At 37.5% G+C, this 22,031-nt stretch overlaps 3 protein-coding genes across 3 annotated transcripts; all 3 read right to left on the bottom strand.

The window, feature by feature from the left end:
- Positions 1 to 4,859: 4,859 nt before the first annotated feature.
- Positions 4,860 to 5,825, bottom strand: LOC309690456 (olfactory receptor 8G17-like; the record flags this gene model as incomplete). The annotated part of the gene is made up of 1 exon (XM_082507488.1): positions 4,860 to 5,825. One exon carries the CDS (start codon positions 5,823 to 5,825, stop codon positions 4,860 to 4,862), a length of 966 nt encoding a protein of 321 aa, XP_082363614.1.
- Positions 5,826 to 8,047: 2,222 nt separating this feature from the next.
- On the bottom strand, positions 8,048 to 9,422 carry LOC309690455 (olfactory receptor 10A3-like; the record flags this gene model as incomplete). Its single annotated transcript, XM_082507487.1, has 1 exon — positions 8,048 to 9,422. The coding sequence occupies exon 1, from the start codon at positions 9,011 to 9,013 to the stop codon at positions 8,048 to 8,050; it is 966 nt and encodes a 321-aa protein (XP_082363613.1). The 5' UTR covers positions 9,014 to 9,422.
- A 1,138-nt stretch (positions 9,423 to 10,560) lies between these two features.
- LOC309690454 (olfactory receptor 6N1-like) lies at positions 10,561 to 21,798 on the bottom strand (the record flags this gene model as incomplete). The annotated part of the gene is made up of 2 exons (XM_082507486.1): positions 10,561 to 10,835; positions 20,898 to 21,798. 2 exons carry the CDS (start codon positions 21,796 to 21,798, stop codon positions 10,561 to 10,563), a joined length of 1,176 nt encoding a protein of 391 aa, XP_082363612.1.
- Between the last annotated feature and the right edge of the window lie 233 nt (positions 21,799 to 22,031).

Below are 22,031 nucleotides of genomic sequence, written 5' to 3'. Positions count from 1 at the left end.
ACTTACAAATGTTCGCTATCATCAATCTTTATATTACAAAAAAGGGCCATAAGGATAATCCATAAAACTGGTTACAGAGATCATACAAATCCACTATTCTTAAAATCAAAAATTCTAAAATTCACAGATCTGGTTCATTTTCTCACAGCACAAATTATATATAAAGCAATAAATAACCTGCTTCCTGACAATATTCTAAAAATGTTTTCTAAAAGGGAACGGGGATACAATTTGAGGGGGGAATTAAATTTAAAACATCCTCGTATCCGTACAACATTAAAAAGTTTTTGCATCTCTGTGTGTGGAGTGAAGCTGTGGAACAGACTAAGTAAAGATATGAAGCAATGTCCAAGCATGGCGCAGTTTAAAAAGCGGTTTAAGGATATGGTTTTTACAGGGTACAGGGAAAAGGTAGAGATTTGATAGGGTGTTCTTGTCTAATATTTTCATGTGTGTGCGCATGCACGGGTTTGTTGGTATGGGTATATATGTATGTGTATATGTATGTATGTATGTGTATATGTGTGTATGTATGTATGTGTATATGTGTATGTATATATGTGTATATATATATATATATGTGTATGTGTGTGTATGTATGTGTGTATATATATGTATATGTGTATATATATGTATATATTTATATGTGTATTTATATATTTATATGTGTATATATATATATATATATATATATATATATATATATATATATATATATATATATATATATATATATATATATATATTAAATATATATAAAATTGTAGGTTGTGTATCCTTCAGGTGTTAATGGGGTTATTGAAAATGTGTATATGTGCGTATGTGTGTATATACGTAGGTATGGACAGATAGAAACATATGTGTATATATTAAAAAAAAAAAAATTACACATAACATATAATGTAATTACAAGGAGGTATTTCTGTAGTCTATTGATACTAGATAGTGGAAAAGGGGTGGGATTAAATAAGCTTATGCTTCTTCCTGCTCCTTTTTGAACATGGACGTTATTTGGAGTTGTGGTTGCTCGTTTTCCTTTTGTTTGCTTTGTTCATTTGTCTCTTTTAATTCTATTTTTTTTTTTATACTTTTTCAACATGTTCAAAATAAAGATTCAATCAATCAAAGATTCAATCAATCAATCAATCAATCAATCCTCTAATCGCCTGAGACAAGGTGTGAAACTGGGTGTGGGCCCCAATCAGCCAGAGTTTCGGGTGAGTTCATTGTGAAACCTGGCCCCACCTTATCATGCGAATTCCTGAGATCAGATGGCCCAGGATGTGAGTGGGCGTTAAGGCGTCTGGGAAGGGATCTCAAAACTGGATTATAGATGGCAGAGAGTTGGTGTCGTAAACCCCTGCCTCTGTTCAAAGATGGTCGCTCACAGTGGACATAGTGGACATTCTTTCACTCCTCTTTCAAACCATCTGTCCTCTCTGTCCAAAATGTGAACATTGGTATCCTCGAAAGAGTGTCCTTTATCCTCAAGATGCAGATGGACAGCTGAGTCTTGTCCTGTGGAGGTGGCTCTTCTATGTTGTGCCATGCGCTTGTGAAGTGGCTGTTTGGTCTCTCCAATGTAGAGGTCTGGGCATTCCTCGCTGCACTGTACAGCATGGGGCCCACACCCAGTTTCACACCTTGTCTCAGGCGATTAGAGGATCATCAGGGGGTACTTTTGTCCCTCTGTGGGGGGTTACTCCCACTAGGTTTATATCTGGGACTCTCCACCATTTGACCTTAGAACTGAAGAAGCTACTCGGATGAGAGGTGAAACGTCTTCAAGTAACTTAAAGAAGTCCAGACGCCTTTCTTTGCAAGCTCCTTTGACTACGATGACCTGGATGACTGAGAACCTTCACAGACATACCTTTGAAATTATGTTAAACAACACAAATTATGTTATCACCTCTTGGTAAGTGACTCACCAATATACACTCAAAAATATGCTACATAAATCCACTAAATACACAATATTCACACATGGGCCCCACACACACTCACATTCACACTTGTTGCAGGCCTGTTTGCTGCTCACGGCGAACGATGGAGAAAAATCCTCTTCTCCCCAGTAAGAGCACGAAAGTCCAACTTACAGTTCAGTTGCTCGGTAGGTTTCTGTTCACCAGTCCCAAACTAAATCCGCTCTCTGCTCTCCCTGCGGACCGGTTGCTGTCTCTGCTACAGCGCGTTAGCCAGTCACTGTCCAGCTCTCCGACAGTCCATAGCGGCTGCCTCCGTGGCGCAGCCAAGCAGTCCGGGCTAGCCTTTAGCCTCGGCAGTCGTAGCTGGAAACACAGTTTTACATGGTGGTGCGACCGTTGAAACAAAAAGTCACTTCACCCACACTCTGTTGCGAAGCTCTCACACGGTTAGCTTTCTAGTCATACACTCTTTTGTGCTAGGTAACCTCAGTAAAACTAGCTGAGTCTCTCACTTTGGTTCAGCTAACCTCGTGCATCTCTCCATGCCGTTCTCCTCTCTTCCTCCATTACAACAGATACACAGGTCCCGTTTTTTGCTACCTTCACGGGCCTCCAGAAAATTAACCCTTTAAGACCTACCATAGAACCAAGTCCGCCAGAGCTTATATTATATTTTTACATGCTGTGGAGCCATTTTTGGGAGCATTTCAAGTTGCTATACATCAATACAACCATTATAGCCCAGATTTTAATAATATGTATTCATTAAGTGCATAGTAATTACATAAATTGCAAAAAAGTGCAATAAACTACAAAAAAATTGAAAATCGTTTTTGATTTTTTAACATATATTTGTAGTTAGAGAAATTTAAGAGGCTTATCCCTCAAAACTGTAAATACAAAAAAGTTGCACAAAATAGTTTCCCACCACAGGAAATTTATTTTGAGTGTCTTCATAGTTTTATTTTTGAAATACACCAATTTTTATACACTGCAGGAAAAACGAAAATAAATATTATACTGCAAATTTGCAAAAAGGCAGCATATGCATCAAAATAAACTATTTCCAGCAGTGCAATATGAGTCCTAAGCATCCCAGAAACGACACAGAAAGTCATAAAGTCAAAGATAACTTTTAAAAAGAGCAGTATAGGCCCTGAGGCCCTGATCGCAAAAAAGACTACATTTCCGCGAAAATGACGTCACTTCCGGTTTCAGCCAGGTAATGGCGGAAATGCAAAAGTTCGCGCTGACGTCTATTCCAACGTAGGAAGTGTTTTGAACAGCTGATCGGACCGGCAAAGCGTGTTTCTGGAATATTATGTTTTTGTTCCTGCAAGCGCTTTTTATGCAGTTTTTGCAAAGTTTTATGTGGAAGGAAACCATGACCTAGGACAAGCTGATGGCACAATATGTAAGTACAACTCCTCCGGTTTCATATGCAAAAAAAATTTTTGCGCTAGCTTACGTGGTTGCAGTGCTACCGGGATTTAAAAATAGTTACGCATAACAGAGCGTTCCCGCTCCGATCGGCTCTAAAGGGTTAAAACTCTGAACAATACTTTAACTCTCTTCAGAGTTACATACCATAAAATAATACTTTATGATTAACATAACAGTTTCATTGCGCTAATTACCTATATTTACCTTGTGACATATTACAAGGCAAATTACATTCAGGGTACAGTTACATCACATAATATTAACTGTGAACACCTTATGTTACTGTGGCGTTTACGCCCATGGGAATTACGAGTATCTACTCCCAAATCCCCATCCGAGCTACACCTACAATATACATTAAGTTGAAGAAGAAGAAGTTGGAGGGCAAAACAGTACAGGGTCCCTCTGCCCTCCGGCCATCCTTTGAATTTTATTTTATTTTAGTTTAGCCAAATTGCCAGACAATTCCTGTGCTTTCAGACGCACTAACTGTTGTTTAATTCGGTGTGAAATTTTATAGGATTTCATCAGAAAAAGAAAATCCAGAGAGCAGGAGATTGTTATGTTTGTGCCAATTGCCCTCCGCAGGTAGGTCCAATCACAGTAGGTCAACCTGCTCCGCGAAAGAGCTATGTTTAACTGACCCAGTGTAATGATTGATGTATATGTAGCCACCACCATAAATCAGATAGTCAAGTAAATGCCTCAGTCATTAATAGTCAAATTCAGCAATAGTCAAATCAGTTATAAAGGCTTTTTATTTACCATCTGGTAAGGGAGATTAAAATATTGTAATTCTTTTCTTTCTGATTTAACCTTTTCTCTCGTTACATTTCTGTCATTTAAGATTTAAAGAACCATTTTGTCCTTGTGCCTTACTTCTCCCTTCATAAAGTCCTCTCCGACTTCCTGACACCCAGACCCACACATGTACAGTCATCATCATTTATATACACATACTATTGCTTACCCAAATGTGTCAAATATATATGACCTTTAACTGCCTTATTTAAATGATCTAGTCACCTTGATCATCACCTTTCACCTGTCTGATCATAATTAGTTATGATCACTTAAAGTTTTGCTGTAGCAGAGAAGCACCTAAAAACATACAACAACAATTCTAGGGACAGTGATGTTGTTCCCTGTCTGAGGGCAACACCCTGCAATAGATGATTAAGCTGCCATGAACCTGAAGGTTTATTCAAAATGCATTTTTATTTTAAAACGATCATTGTCATCATACTCAAATATTTAATATTTTTTTCCTGAGCTATTACCATTAACCTTTCACTTAGAGCTCAGGAGACAAAAGAAAATATGAGGTTCCAGAGTAGCTTTTGCAAAACAAATTAAAATATATACATTTTTTTAAAAAAAGGATTAATGAGCATTTTATAAACATAAATACATGACATGACACTTTCTTTATGTCTACAAAACAGAAGAAGATTGCTGACTTTTATTCTGCAACAGAGCACAGATGCTCTAAAGCACTCTCTTGCTGAACAAAGATATTGATTTTCTCTTAAACAGAAGCATTGTACGTGATTGCCTTATCTTTGGCAAATTAAATCCATACATAAATGGGGTGAGCATTGGCTGGCAAATGAGGAGATATATAGATAAAATGATATTGACTTCACCTGGCACATGAGCAGCTAAAAGGCTGAAATCAGTAGAGTGAAAAATACACCCGACAAACAGGTTTGACACAGAGACGATCTGAGGGGTGCAAGTAGTCACGGCTTTCTGCTTGTTTTCTGTGGATGTTTTTCGACAAACTGCCAAAATCTTCATGTAAGAAACTGAAATGAGACTGAATGGTATGAAAATACTCAATAACACAAAGAATATGTCAGATATAAAGCTGTGGACTGAAACTGAACATGAAAGTCGAATTATTAATTTGTGGTCACAATACACATTGTTTACAATATTTCCACAAAACATCAACCTGAAGATGAATGAAAATGAGAATATAAAACTAAGAAATGAATACATCCACACAACCAGAATTAACATAAACACTTTCTCTGTGTTCATAATAACATTATAACGTAATGGATGACAGATTGAGATATATCTGTCATAGGCCATGGCTGCTAAACTGCAAAACTCAGCAGGAGCACTTATGTACATACAACACATCTGCAGAAAACACCACGGCAAGGTCACTTCATGACTGTCTGAAAACATCTGTGAGAGCAAAAGAGGATACAGTGATGTGCTGGCATTTATTTCGTTCACACATAAGTTGCTGAGCAGAATATACATTGGCTCATGCAGTCTTCTGTCCACATGTATAACCACAATAAGGACTGTGTTGGCCACACATATAGAGACATACCAAAACAATATTATGATAAAATATGGGTATTTGAAAGCTCCAACATTTCCATAAGCAGCCAGCACAAATGATACACTCTCACTTGAGTTTCCTATTTTCTGCATAATGTCACACAATGAACAAGACAAACTAATAATAATCAAACATCAGGAATCACAAAACAAAAAGCAAACAGGTTTATACTTTTACAAGATTCAATTCCAGAGATTCTTCACATGCTAAGAATACATAACAATAAGTTCAGCTTCTTCTCCCAACTAAACAAGACAACCTCTTTTGCTAGTATTTATGGCTGCAGCACTGAGGAGGAGAATGAGGTGGGCGCGGCTAAATTTGAGGTCCAGACAGAGTTAGAGACAATGGCATTCTTCCTCTTTGGCAGAGTTTTTTGTTTGTTTTAACTACCATAAATTCCACAGGTTTTCAGAATTGTAGAGCATAATAACCTTTTTATTCTTCTCAAGGGAAATTCAAATGTTTCTTAAGTGGTCCAAAATTGGATTTGAATTTCCACATTCTCAACTTTTCATATAAAAAAAATCAACTACACTTTCCAAGTCGAAACAACATTCTGATATCGTTCATGTTGATCCTAGTGGTATGGATAATTCCTGCCATACAGCTTGATGTCATCCATGTAGAGGAGGTGGTTGACACTCGTCGGTCTTGTTAATTATCTTGTATCATGTTGTTCTCCAGAGTGTAGAACATCCAGCTGCAAATTTGGTGAAACTATTACAAAATCGATCATCAACCTATGGCCTAATGTGTCCTGGTGCCATGCTCATCTATGAATACCCTTATTTTTAAGCATTATGTTTGTTATAGACAAGCTGTAGTTTGCAAAGGAGTCCAAGAACAGAATACCCCTCGGGTTCAGATCAGCCAGACTTTTCTTCATAATCGTACCCCAAGAAGCTGTCACTGATTGTGCCAATTTCAGCAATGAACTCTCCCAGTAGGAGTTTAGTTTAGCCAAAATGCCAGACAATTCATGTCCTATCGGAGACACTAATTGGTATTTGTAAATGACCATGGCAGACCTGATGACATTTTTCTGCATTTCAGCATCTTTTATTTATACTCAGGGTTGCTGTTCATCCACACACAGCAGCAGCTTCCCTGCTTTCATTTCATTTTTACTCGTTTCATTATAAAAAGAATATCCAGAGAGAAGGAGACTATGGATTTGTGCCAATTGCTCTCCCCAGGTGGAGCCATTCTTTGCCTTAGTGTTAGGGAGGGCAAGGAAGCACAGACATGGAAGTACACTTATGTTTACACTGAATATTTCAGAACAATTCTCTATGCTGTTGCATGATGGGGCAGAAGGTTGAGGGTTGCAGATATAACAGACTCAAACTGATCTGCAACACACTACACACTACGATAGTCGCACACCCTTAATATCACATCGTTTACAGAGAAAATTGCAAAGTCAATATAGTAATAGGGGCAACTCAGTGTCCGCCACATATATGTAGTTTTGTCTACTATACCAGGATATTTATAATTAGAGCTATTTGTATTTATTGAGCTATTTTGTGACTTTGTTATTTTGTAACTTGTATTATATCGTATCATTTCATTTAGTTTAGTTAGTTACTGTTCGTATTGTCTTGGAGCAACTGTGACCGCATAAATTCTCCTGGGATTAAGAAAGTGTTCTGATTCTGATTAACTGAACCAGTGTAATGATTTCTGTATACAGACCCCATCAGCAATCAGATACAAATGAATCCACTAAATGTCTCACTCATTAATACTCAGATTTAACAATACTCAGATTAACACTTCTTAATTCCTATTTGATGAGTGAGTTTAAAATGATGTAGTTATTTTATTCCTGATTTGATCTTCTTCTCTCTGGTTACATTTCTGAGGGGATGACCCAAACAGTACAATCACATTCTTTCCTCCAGTAAGAAATTCTTGTACTCATTTCCTGTAAGTTGGTATAATTTTATGGTAGCGCCCCAACACAGATTCACTGATTCAAATGAGCAACTCAGCATTTACTGCTGAAACTTCCTGATAACTATATGATTGCTTGAATAATTTTTGTTGAAGCAGAGAAGCACCTAAAACTATTCTAAGGACAATGTAATAAACAAAATTTTGGTTTCCTGTCTGAGGGTAACATCAACCATTGCAGATTCAGTGGAAATTAGAGGTTGCACAGTAGCTTTTACAAAACAAAACAAAATGAACTGAATTAATGAAATGGGCCTTTTATAAAGGTAAATACATGACATAATCAGATTTTATTTTCTTCATGTGTACAAACCATAATATGTTTGATGAATGCTATTCCACCACAGATGCTCTAAAACAGTCTCTTTTTAAACAAAGACATTGATTTTCTCTTAAACACAAGCATTGTACATGATTGCCTTATCTTTGGCAAATTAAATCCATACATAAATGGGGTGAGCATTGGTTGACAAATAAGGAGATATATAGATAAAATTATACGGACTTCACCTGGCACATGAGCAGCTAAAACACTGGAATCGATAGCGTGAAAAATACACCCGACAAACAGGTTTGACACAGAGACGATCTGAGGGGTGCAAGTAGTCACGGCTTTCTGCTTGTTTTCTGTGGATGTTTTTCGACAAACTGCCAAAATCTTCATGTAAGAGACTGAAATGAGACTGAATGGTATGAAAATACTCAGTAACAGAAAGAATATGTCAGATATAAAGCTGTGGACTGAAACTGAACATGAAAGTCGAATTATTAATTTGTGGTCACAATACACATTATTAACAACATTTCCACAGAACGTCAAACTGAAGATGAATGAAAATGAGAATATAAAAATAAGAAATGAATAAACCCATACAAGTAGAATTAGAATAAACACTCTCTCTGTGTTCATAATCACATTATAGCGTAATGGATGACAGATTGAGATATATCTGTCATAGGCCATTGCTGCTAAACTGCAAAACTCAGCAGAAGCAGTTGTGTACATACAACACATCTGGAGAAAACACCACGGCAAGGTCACTTCATGGCTGTCTGAAAACATCTGTGAGAGCAAAAGAGGATACATCGATGTGCTGCCATTTATTTCGTTCACACATAAATTGCTAAGCAGTATATACATTGGCTCATGCAGTCTTCTGTCCACATGTATGACCACAATAAGGACTGTGTTGGCCACACATATAGAGACATACCAGAACAATATTATACTAAAATACATGTATTTTAAAGCTCCAACATTTCCATAAGCAGCCAGCACAAATGATACAGTCTCACTTGAGTTTCCCATTTTCTGCATAATTTGCACAGTGAACAAGTTTGATCAGTAATAATGATATGAATGGTCCAATTTCCTTAGGGATTATGAAAGTATTTTGATTCTGATTCTTTTCGATATGAATAAGAGTACCCAATCCCGATGGTTTAGCAAAGTTTCTATTATTCTGTTCAAATCTGTTTTAGACATGCATGCTACCTCATTATGATATGTTCCTTCTCAACAGCTGTTATACCTGTTACACAATGCGCGCATCAGTAAGCAAAGAACAAAGAGTAGTTTTATACTTTACAAGACCAAAGCTCAGAAATTAGCTCCTTTCATCCCAACTGAATGAGACCAAAGAATCTGCTAACATTTATAGCTGCAGCACAGAGGAGGAGCAATAAAGTGGGAGTGTACTTGAGGGCCAATGACAATAATGGCAATAGAAAATGGCATTCTTCTTTAACAGATATATCTGACTTTTTTTAAAATCATGCATTCTAAATTCATAAAATCAACACAACACAGTACAGCTTTAACAGGTTAAGCAGCAGAAAATGGATGGATGGATTGGTTGGTTTTCTGCAGAATCTTTTGAATGGTATAATCTATACTGTGTTTAAAAATAAAGTTGGGATCCAGTCCAAATTGTAAATTAAAAAAATGCAATAATATGCAAAATGATTTGGGCCCTTTGTTTAGTGGTTCTGTTGTGTAGAGTTTTCATCAGAAAAGACATCCAGCATAAACATCTGCTAAATCAAATATGTGGACCTACAACTGTGGGCAGGACACCTTTTCTTATCTCCCTTATGAAAAAGGGAGCAGACAAGCTGCTTAAATGTGTTAAGAGGAAGTCCTAGTGTAGTTTGTGTAAATGTGTAATTTATGTTTTATAGCTTTATAAAAGAGGAACAATTTTGTGGTTTTTATAGGTTATTGAGAAATAAGAACTGATTCTGCTCACTTAAGATGGAATTATGTTGTATGTGGTCAATAATGTAAAATGACTCCTGGTTTAAATAAAAAGCACTGTGGTGCTAGCAAATTTTGTTATCAAAAAGCCTGCACTAAGCTCACCCCAGTTCCACTCCAAACACTTGGATTACTTGGAATAGTACTGATCATGAGACTTTATTGCCCAACTTCTCTTTTATAAGCCAGACGTGGTCAAGTTAGCAGCCATACAAAACATCTAAAAAATACTACAAGTATAAGTATAAAACCACAACAAACAGTTTTAAAAAACAAAACAAAAAACAATATAAAACAGCGGTCCCCAACTTTTTTTATTCCCAGCAGACAAGTTTATCCACAACGTTATTTTCACGGACTGGCCTTTAAGGTGTCACGGATAAATACAACAAAATAAAACCAGTACAGGTACCAAAACGAGAAGATTTATTCATAACACATGGGAAAAGACCCAGGGACACCGAGTTAATGATAAAAACGATAGAAAAAATAACACTAAAAACAGATTTAAAAACCCTGAAAACTATGAAATTCACACTGGTGTTTCCTGTGTCATCGGCCTGGAAAGTGGCCGGACAGGACGTGCAGGACCAGACGGCATAGAGACCTCAGGCGCAGACGAAGCTAGACGGAGTGAGGCAGGACCAGGCGACGCCAAAGGCGAAGACACGGAAGCTGGGCCAGGCGACGCCGAAGGCGAAGACACGGAGGTTGGACCAGACGAAGCTGAAGACTCGGAGGCTGGACCAGACGAGGGCGCAGACTCGGAGGCTAGACCAGACGAGGGCGCAGACTCGGAGGCTGGACCAGACGAGGGTGGCGCTGCAGGCGATGGCGTGGGAGCCGCAGGTGGTGGCGCTGCAGGCGACGGCGCTGCAGGACCCTCCAGCAGGAGCGGAGGGTCAGCTGACCTGGAAACCGGAGCAGGGACAAACTGGGCCCTAGCCCCCCTCACCCGAGGAACTGATACAGGTGCAGGAGATGGCTGGACTGCAGCTTCCCTGGGTGGAGGAGCACAGGAAGGCAAAGGAGCAGGCTCACTGAAAACTGGCTCATCAAAAATAGGTGACGATATAGGTAGATTGCAACACAGACACAAGGAAACACAGGGCTTAAATACACAGAGGGAGCAAGGGTAACAGGAGGGAAACACAGCTGGGGCAAATCAGGCCTAACGAGACAAGGGGAAGCAAAATCAGACACATTAACATCAGACATGGACTTTCAAAGTAAAACGGGAAACACATAACACAGACTGAACAAAAGACACAGACTCACATGCAGGCACTACAACAGAGGGAACAGAGACGTGGGACCAGGGCAGACACAGACACTGACTGGACATGGGGATATAGCGGACAGGGGAGACAGCAACTAAGGATTACACAGAGACAAAACATAACTCTAACAAAGAAACCAAAGCATAGAAATGATAGATAATATATAAACTCAAAACCCTGGGTCAACGACCCAGGCATCCTAACACACTCGAGCCTGAACTCTTGCGACACGGTACCAAACTCATGGACCGGTACGGGGTTGGGCCTGCTGATGTAAAACATTAGAACACAGAGTGGCTTCTTAAAGTAAACATCAATAAGTCTCCTTCACTTTATTCCTTATTATGCTTTTACATTTTTTAAAGCATAATAATTAAAGTAAATTTAGATTTTTCTCTATATTCCTTGTCTAAGGTGCATAGAATGTTTGACATATCTGTCAGAACTCTAGGTACATCAGGAAGCAACCCTTTCGAAGAGTATAGCTGGTAACTTTTGGTAGTGGGACAGGGAGACTGTAAGATTACCTAAAACAGCTTTATGAAGAAAAATACCAGTGCTGTTTTCTTCGAATGGTCAGTGATGGCTAACCCACCAAATTATAAAGAACGCAGTGGTAAGTCAGAGACTGTCATGGTCCCTGTGCCTGCCCAGCCGGCCTCACAAGGCTACACTTGTGAGGCCGGCTGGGCAGGCACAGGGACCATGACAGAGACTTTATGATAAAACATAGTGATGCATTATAGACTACATGAAGACTACTGAGAACTGAAGAGGAAACATACAGTGTGTCACCATAATCAATTACAGGCAAAAGGGTAAAAAGATTTATTTCTAAAGTAAAAAACATTTTTCCCTTTAATTTTCATAATAAGACTAGCAATGTGTACATTAGAGAGAAACTTGTCATCAAACTTTATACCCAAATATTTGTAGGCATGTACCATTTCAATGGTTTTGCCAACATCTGTACCAACGCTAAGATCATCAAACATCCGTGGGTGAGCTTTCGAGAACACGATAAATTCTGTTTTATGAACATTTAAAACCAATTTTAAATGCAGAAAAATGGATTGTAATAAGTGAAATGCATTCACTGCCTGCTCTACAGAAGGTGCAAATGTTTATATGACAGTGTCATCAGCATAAAGATTTATTTTTTCTAGAAAGCTTTTACTCAAATCATGTATAAAACAGAAAATAAAGCAGATCCCAAAATAGAACCCTGTGGGACACCTTTTGCTCACTCAAGTAAAGCCCAGTTATTTTTGTTTATCTGGCTTGTTGCCAGAATTCTGAAGGGTCGCATGTTTAATTGGCTAAGAATCAATAATAATGACAATATCAGAAATAAAGTAGCACATTTATTCACATTTTTGTGTGTCAGAGCCCTGATTCCATTCATGAGATGACGAATGAGGTGAAGAAGACGAAGATGACATTTTATTAAGATGACTGTAGTGTGGCATGTTTCCTGCATGTTTTTGCTTCTTTGGTGAAAGGGAACCCTTCTCAAACATAGGTATGATCCTCCACATCTTAGGTCTGAAGGTGCAAGCATGAAATAAAATCACACCTCAGGAACCTATGACATCTGCTCCATCTTTAGTCTACTACATATGCGGCCGGTTTTTAGCCATATACATAAAATGTTATTTTGCAAAATGGCAAACTCCATCTGGTCGATTTGTGGCCTCCACAAAACAGTGCTCACTCCTGTATATTTTTAATGTATCAATTCAGAGCTTATAAGCGTTTATGAATATGTTGAAAGATACATTTTCACACTAATTAATGTATATTTATGGTTACAATATTCTTTGTTTTGGTGAATTATTTTAAATGATTGTACTATTAAAATGGTATGTAATGCAAGTATGTAATAAAAGTAAAGCAAACATCATGCATGACTGAGTTGTGTGTTTTTGTTGAAAGAAAAAAAACTTCTCTGGAGACCTTTCTTTTGAGACAACTCCCTGCAAACGTGATTAGCATGCTATTACTAACAGACAATAATAATATAATAAAAGATTATCAAGTAAACATGATGATTACTGGACTAATGACCATTAGTCCAGGGCACTCTTTTATCCCCAGGACATTAAGTGTGTGTGATGCTTAGGGAGCATCAGTCTCCAGGCTGATGTAGCTGTGGGCCAAACTCTCTGCTACAAGTCCAGTAATATTAACACCAAGGAACAAATAAAAATATTTTCTTATTTGTAAATTTATTTTTATTGAAATAAACCTCAGGACAGTGTGTACAAGAATCATCTCTACTGAAAATAACAGTCAAAAATAATGTTTACTAGAGTTTATTTCATAAATGAAAATATTCTCAGCTTGTAAACAGCCAGTAACACTGAAATAGACAAATGTTTGTCACTGACTAATTACAAGACCTTAAAGTGTTTTCCTTTGAGGAAGCAAGAGAGAGGTAATAGTATTTAATGGAGAAATATCTCCTTAATAATGGAGGAATGAAAAAAATGCATCCCAGTCTCATGTAACCTTTCTCTAGTACAGAATAAACTGGGCCAAAAATCAAAGAAAGGACAGGTGAGGTTTCCCTGATAAAGAAACTAAAGAGCAACAAAAATGTAGATATTTAGGATTTTATTGAGTTATTGCGAAATCAACACAAAAAACAAACTTCTGACTAGGTGGGCAGCCTCTACTTGTCTACTTACCACCATGTTAGTTGCAATGGACTTAGACTGCACACACAGTCCCATTGTCAAAGAATAATGGCCTCAAATACATAACCTAGTCGTTACCACTGAATACAATATAACAAATTAATCTTTTAAATAGGTTTTGTGTATTATATGAGCGAAACGTTGAGACCAGCAAAGAGAAAAAACATTAAATAGACAACCTTAGGAGTACAGTTTCATTTCACCAGCTACCGCCACACTAGGGCCTACCTACAGACCAGCGTTCACTCCCACTGTACTAAAACTAGAGATGGACCGATCCGATATTACGTATCGGTATCGGTCCGATACTGACCTAAATTACTGGATCGGATATCGGAGAAAAATAAAAAATGTAATCCGATCCATTAAATATCACGAAAGCACCTCACAAAACTTGCAACACGCTGTAACTCACCTCAGAACGTTAGCACGTCGGAGCAGTATGCATCACGTGATAGAGCGGCTGTGGCATGCGGGACCTGTCGGTGGTCTGGATAGCATGTGGAGCTTCGCTAGCAACCCGGCATTTCATCTCCGACAAAGTTATCCCCGAGAGAAGTAAAGCAAGTGTGTAAGTCCATCTCTGAATGTTTGTAAAGCATTCCTGCGTTAAGCTTAACAAGCGACTGCCTCTTCTTGCTGCTACTTCAATCATGAAACTGCTTAATGATCAGCTGATCGGCTTTTCTGTCGCGAGTCCGTCTCTCTGGTTTGTTTTTGGCCCACTTTGCACCAGAAAGAGGAAACCAGCGGCTGAACAACAGCAGCACGTTTAAGCTTGATCAGCTGTTGTTAGAATTTATTTATTATTACTTTCTACTCGAGGATCTTTTTCTACGTAGCTGACGGCTGGTAACTGTGCAGGGGTGGATCTAGCAAAGTTTAGCCAGGGGGGCCGATAGGGCATTAACAGGGAAAAGGGGGCACAAAGACATACTTTTCTTTCTTATTCTCATTTAAAATGTCTAGCTTTTAATAAATAATTATCCGAATCTTACACCCAAAGTTTTAATTTGATGTAAAATGAATAGAAGTCAATTACTGTATATAGTGACTATTAAGTCTAATATATATACCCTAGTAAGCTATAGTACTTTTTCCTTTGGGAAGGTACCATCTGTGCAGTCTGCAATTTTGTTGAAGAAAGATGTTGAATCTATTTAATATTTCTTGAAAAATAATTGATTTCTGTGCATTTTTTTTCACACTGCATCAAATTAAGGTTGATTACGTTGATTAAGCATCATGAGGTGGAGTGTGAGGGGTGGTTCCCTATTTTTTATTTATTTATTTTTGTTGTTGCTGGGAGTTGGAACCCTATTAGTTAGGTTGCTTAATATTTACGCTAAGTACTCTTTAAAATACCAGAATAGGGAGGATGGTGTAGGTTTAAGTTTATTAGATTGATCAGTATTGCTGAACTATGAATTTTTTTTTTTTTTTGCATACAGGTATAACAGAATAGCTTTAGTGTAGTTTTTGTTTTAAACTTGAGTATGAACTTATACAAAATGCAGCAAGATATTTAAAAAAAAAACAGTTTTGTTGATTAAAAAACACTATATCGGATTCATATCGGTATCGGCAGATATCCAAATTCATGATATCGGTATCGGTATCGGACATAAAAAAGTGGTATCGTGCCATCTCTAACTAAAACTGGCTGCAATTTACTTAGAAAGCACTAATGAGATGTGACAAAATGGCTACATGAAAACATTTTTTAGTTATGAAGAAAATTTAAAATTTTAAAATTTTAAAATACCAGTGTCAACAAGCAGAATAAAAGATGGATACAGCTAACATTTACCATTCGTCAGTCCCATTTTAAAGCCTTGGGATTAACATTTCCCCCATCACCAGTCCAATCACTACCTTGGTTTTGAAACCAGATGTGATAAGATAGGAACAGGCCTGACTCTGACTGAGAATAGCCCAAATATCCCTTCTTTCTGAAACAGGGGATATACAAAGTTTATTTAATTTTATTCAACATGACCCAAAAATCAATGACTAAGACTCTAAGCTAAGCAGGGAAGTGTTTAGAGTCAAGTCTGAGGAGCTTTTTTCCCCACATGCATGTAAATGTCTTTTTGCAACCACAGGTATCACCTCCTGGTGGCCATTATTAAAAATAATGCAGATTTAAAGCACTTAACTATTCAGACCCAGAAGCTGCATCCAAATTTTACATGAAGGCAGCAGTGGGGAGGTTGCAATGTTAGGAATGTTCCATGAATCCAGGAGATTCTTAAGGTACTGAACATGTTAGGAAGTCTTCAGATAACTACCAAGGTGACTTCAAGGCAGAGAGAAAAGCAACATTAGCAGAAGGAGCACATGAGCCGTTTTCAGGAGCACGAGGGAGCTTGATTATTACTCGGCAATTTTTCTCCTGCAAACCTCCACCTGAGATTCAGAGAGACTGAGAAAAAGCAAAAGTACTGTAATCTGCCTTTTTTGTGACTACATTACCCATGCCCTTTCAGTGACAGATTCATGCTGTTGTCAGTAGAAAGCTAAAATAAACTATTTGCATCTGTTTGGTTATAAATCTACAAATTATAAATGGTCCTTGTTTAGATTTGACCCTGTTGTGTCCAAAAGAGTTGTGTGATGTGTGAATTCTGTGTTGTCCAACATTGTGAGTCCGGCCCTATAGTACTACATATCTGATGCAGTTAGCAACGGATTTTCAAGAAAGGCAACATATTATATCTTTATCTATGGAACGCCAGGACTGCCATAATGAATTAATTAAATACACCATTAAATAATTAATTAAATGTGGCAATAATTAATTAAAATTGGAATTAATTAATTAAATAAATAGTTATGACACATGTAATTAATTAATTATTGACACATTTAATTAATTATTTATGTATTTCACATTTTAATTAATTATTGACACATGTAATTAATTAATTATTGACACATTTAATCAATTATTTATGTATTTCACATTTTAATTAATTATTGACACATTTAATTAATTATTGACACATTTAATTAATTATTTAATGATATATTTATTTATTTCATTTTGGCAGTCCTGACGCCTGGCTCTCGTCATGAAATAATTTTATCTGTCAGCCTCACCCATCAAACTCAGGGGGCGGGGTTAACGCTGCCCATGCAGCTTCTCTAACATTTGATTGGTTGCCGTGCAAAGTAAGTCAAAACAGGTGATCCTAGAAAATCGATTGCTTGTGTAGACTTGGGGCAGCCAGGTATCCCAGAATGCAGATCAAATCACAGGCAGCAATGGTGGTGGTGTAGTTTTAAAATACCCCGTTTTTCTGTCACCAGCTACACTTTTAACAGTGTTTTAGCCGCGAATGTCGCGCCGTATGTCTGGTCAGGTTGTCAACATAGAACATGTTTGCAAAAGTGCTCAGATGTTTTCAGAGATTTCACTAGCTCTGCTAACAGTTAGCATGCAGAGTGCACCCAGGGGGTACGTTAACCGGTTTGTTTACATATTCCACTCTCCGTGTTCCACATGTTGCATTCGCAGATTCTCATTTTCACCGAACGATCGTCTCTTTCCGCCTGGTCTTGTGTCTCTGTGCTTCTGTAACATAAAGAACGAGCTGACATTTTTCTCACGAAACCAGCGATCAGCTCAACAGACCCTCAGTTTACCTGCATGCATCCTCCTCCTCATCTGTCAGCTGTTTAACACCTGCTGCTAATTCAAGAAACACGCCTACGTTACCTGGTGATAGTCACAGTTTAACTGGGCAGCTGGTGCTCAATATAAAGCAATGTCAGCGCATTTTTCTGCACAAGATACGTAAATATAGTGTTTTCCCCGAGCGCAGAGCTGCTGGAGCTCGTTTCCTTACAGAGCACTTTATAGGCGAACAGCTTTATCAGCGGCTGATGTCCAATCACCGGCACACAGCTTTGAAACCTCAGCTGAGTTTTAGCTCTCAGTGGTTAAACGCTGGACTTCATTCACTCAGGTTCTGTCTGTCGGGTCACGTTTACTTCGCTGTTTTATTTACAACTGAGCAAATCGGTTTGGCTGAGGTTAAAGTTACGTTTCATAACTGCATAGTTTCACAGACGTTTAATGGTTCACTGGCACATGTGTTAGACTGAACTATCATCTAAATATCATCTGTTTTTTAATAGTTATTCAACTGTATTCTAAGCACCAGCTGTCTGTTAGAATGTGATTTTTTTTCTCTCTCTGTTGGCAGAGGTATAAAAATGCGCAGGAAAATCTGACATGCATGGCGAACTTCACCGATGATATTTAGGGAGGAATAAACACACATCAAACATAAATGAACCATTTGTCTGTCTCCATAATTGAGAGAATTTTCTCTTCTTATGTCAACACTCTCTCTCTCTCTTTTTTTTTTTTTTTGCTTTTTCGGTCATGTTATGTTTACCTGTCAAAGGCTTGTTACAAACTATGAAACACATTGTGCAGACTTCTGGATGTTAGAAGAAAACTAATACTGCTCATGAAGGAGACTAAAGGCAGGAAGGTGTCCTGTAAAACTAAACATGTTAATAGGACCTCCCTATTTATATCATAGTTTATGATATAGCACGTGTATTTCAGTAATAGCCTGCTGAGGCCACTATACGTGCTGGCCTCATATCAAATGTGAAGGCAGACTGAGTCTATGTTTGACGTTTTTTATATCTAATCTTCCTTTTCAAACATTTAAACAGCAGCGAGTCTGCAGCTGAGGGAATACAAATTCAAATTGTCGGAACAGGTTTGCTCGTTTCTTGGATTCATTTGGTGATTTATTAAATGTATAACTGTTATTCTAATCTGCTGCTGAGTCTCTTACACTTTTCTTTATGCTGTATATTTTCACGTCTCTGGAATAGTTGGCAGTTAGATAGTCAGCTGGGAAACTTTGTGTTAACTCATGGAGCTGAGGATATCGTGGATATGCTGACCTCGCTGCGTGGTGTACAGAGCGAGGTCAGCATGATTAATATTCACAATAAAAATATTAGCCGAACATCATGAAGTCTGTATGTGTTTCACAGTGTCGAACAACCTTTGTACAGTTAAAGCCAGCAGTTACTACATGACGGAAACACCAACGTTATCTCTTTTATGTGTTTATACACAGGTCACGCTGATTACTGAACGAAAACCCAAAGATCAGATGTTAAACAGATTTATTTGCTCTCTCTCCTCCTTAAACATGTTTTTAATGTTAGTTATAATTCAGAATTGGCGACTGAAACACGTAGGACACATAAGAACATCAGGAAATAAAACATCGATAAATATAACCTCAGTAAAAGAAGTCAGCGGGGGTTACTACAGCTGTGTACCGGGGCCTGCGCTTTGTCGGTGGGATTGCTTGCGAGGCGAGCGGGTCTATCCCACGCTTTGCCGTGAGACTGTGCAGACATCTCCGAAATCCTCGAAACACTTTTGCAAAGAGGCTGTATCTTGACAAACCGACCAGACACATGAAGATTAAACCACTACATTCTCGGCTAAAAAAATATTAAAACGGTATTTGGTAACACACAAACAGGGTTTTTCAAAGCTCAGTTCTGTTAGCTTCCACATGCCGGTTGTTGTGTGCTAGAAACAATGGCCACCAGGCCAAAGCAATGGTTTTGACTCGATCAGCGTTAACCCCGCCCCCTGAGTTTGATGGGTGAGGCTGACAGATAAAATTATTTCATGATGAGAGCCAGGCGTCAGGACTGCCAAAATGAAATAAATAAATATATCATTAAATAATTAATTAAATGTGTCAATAATTAATTAAATGTGTCAATAATTAATTAAAATGTGAAATACATAAATAATTAATTAAATGTGTCAATAATTAATTAATTAAATGTGTCAATAATTAATTAAAATTTGAAATACATAAATAATTAATAAAATGTGTCAATAATTAATTAATTACATGTGTCATAACTATTTATTTAATTAATTAATTCCAATTTTAATTAATTATTGCCACATTTAATTAATTATTTAATGGTGTATTTAATTAATTCATTATGGCAGTCCTGGCGTTCCATATTTATCACAAATGCCATCTTGATATGTTAAATGTGAAACCAATAGCAGACTCTCTGTTTTTGCTGTTTAATCCTCATTTTATCACCGCCTTTATTCATCAAAGTGCTTTAAAGACGGAAACTGACCGGTATTGGTTTCGGACCTGGTCCCTATTGTTACGACTGTTCAAGCCGACCACTTAAAAAGTGGAGACATTACAAACTATTTGTACATTGTTTTGGTTGTGTCACTGTCTCCAGCCACAGTTTTTTACAGTGTGACTGTAGCTGAGAAAGTACGGTAGCTGAGATGTGCTTGATTCTTTGTACACAGACAGATATCTTTTGAACAAATGTTGCTGATGCACATGTGAGCTAATGTCCAGCATTTAATAAATGAATTCATGAATAGATGACACATGCACATTTAGGCAGGTTATCCTCTCCCCGATATCAAACGGAATCAACTTGTCACACCTTTCGTGTCCAAACAGAATGTGTGTATGTGTTCTGACTCTGCAGGAATTATATTAAATGAGAAAAGTTGAGAATAATTGCTTTACTTTTAGATAAAAATAAGAATAATTATGTGCATATTGTACTTTACATTGACACATAATAAAGTAGTGCTTAAGAATTCACCAGAATCCAAGAAATTAAGCATCTGTCTCTCATCACAATGCTCAAATCATAGCTAAAAATAAGACATGGCTTTACATAAATTTACATTTGATACTTTTACATCACATAACTCCATACTGAACTTTTAGAACTCTAATTATAATGAAATGGAAACATGAGACATTATGTGGCCATTAATCAAATCAATCATTCATCCATCGTTAAATGTTATCATACTAGTAACATGTATCATACTTTCCTTTTTTATCTGAATATCAGTGTCAATCTTTTAATACTATTGGCTTTTTACACCGAATCTTTGATATGCTAGCCTACACAAAAATATCATTCGCCTTCGAATTTTAGTCAGGACCCAACCGTAACAAACTGGATTTAAAATAGGAGGGATGATGAGGAATTCAATGGCCATGAAGTTCTTTAAATGCTGTGGCAGAGATGCTGATCCATACCTCGAGAACATGAGATCAAAAAGCAAAGCAGTCGTGACATTCAGCAGACAAAATAAATGTGGCGCACAAGTCTGTGTGAACTTTTTCCTACCTGCTCGAGATTTTAAAGCTACATTAACAAGCTGCACATATGAACATGCAATGCAGACAACATGACAACAATAAAAGGTGATGAAAATCAGCCCGACAATGTCATTCACTTTTGTTGAACCACAAGCAAGTTTGACAATTGACCAGTTCTCACAGTAAAGCTTGTTTATGTTGGAGCCACATAATTTAAGTGTTGACGTTAAGCTTATGACGAGAGTCTCAAAGCAGAGAGGAACAAGCCAGGACAGAGTGACTAACACCACAGTCCTTCGTACAGACATTACAGAGTGATACTCCAGTGGTCTACATATGGCCAAATATCTGTCATAAGCCATTAGGACTAAAGTAGAGTAGTCAACCTTTGCATTTGAATATATAACAAACACTTGCAAAAGGCATCCAACATATGAGATTAGATGTGTGTCAGACAACAGATCAAAGGCAAATCTGGGAAAAAACCCAGCAGTCCCATAAAGTCCATTAATACACAAGGAACACAAAAATATATACATGGGTTCATGTAGGTTTTGATCTGATATTATAGTTAAAATAAGAGATATGTTTACCATCAAAATGAGAAAATAACACAGCAAAGTGAGAGAGAAAAGTGTGACTCTGTAGTTCACAGTTGCACTGAAACCAGTCAGAGAAAACACAACTATACTAGACGTATTCATTTTGCTATCTTGATATGTAAAAACATCATTAACTATAATATTGGCACCTTTACTGTAAGTGCACTTGCTTTAGAAAGCTACAAAATTTAAGGCAGGATGTTGGAGAAGACTCCTCCTTCTACATTGCTGCCGTGTGATTTGCTGACAGTTCAAATGTTTGAATTTAATATATTTTAGGAATTCTATATTTCTATATCTATCTTTTCTACCATGATGAAATAAAAAACAAGCTC

This window comes from Aulonocara stuartgranti, assembly GCF_965226115.1.
Source record: "Aulonocara stuartgranti genome assembly, chromosome: 16".
Classification (NCBI taxonomy): domain Eukaryota; kingdom Metazoa; phylum Chordata; class Actinopteri; order Cichliformes; family Cichlidae; genus Aulonocara; species Aulonocara stuartgranti.
The sequence above is the reverse complement of the archived record's forward strand: the minus strand, read 5'-3'. Positions and strand labels throughout refer to the sequence as shown.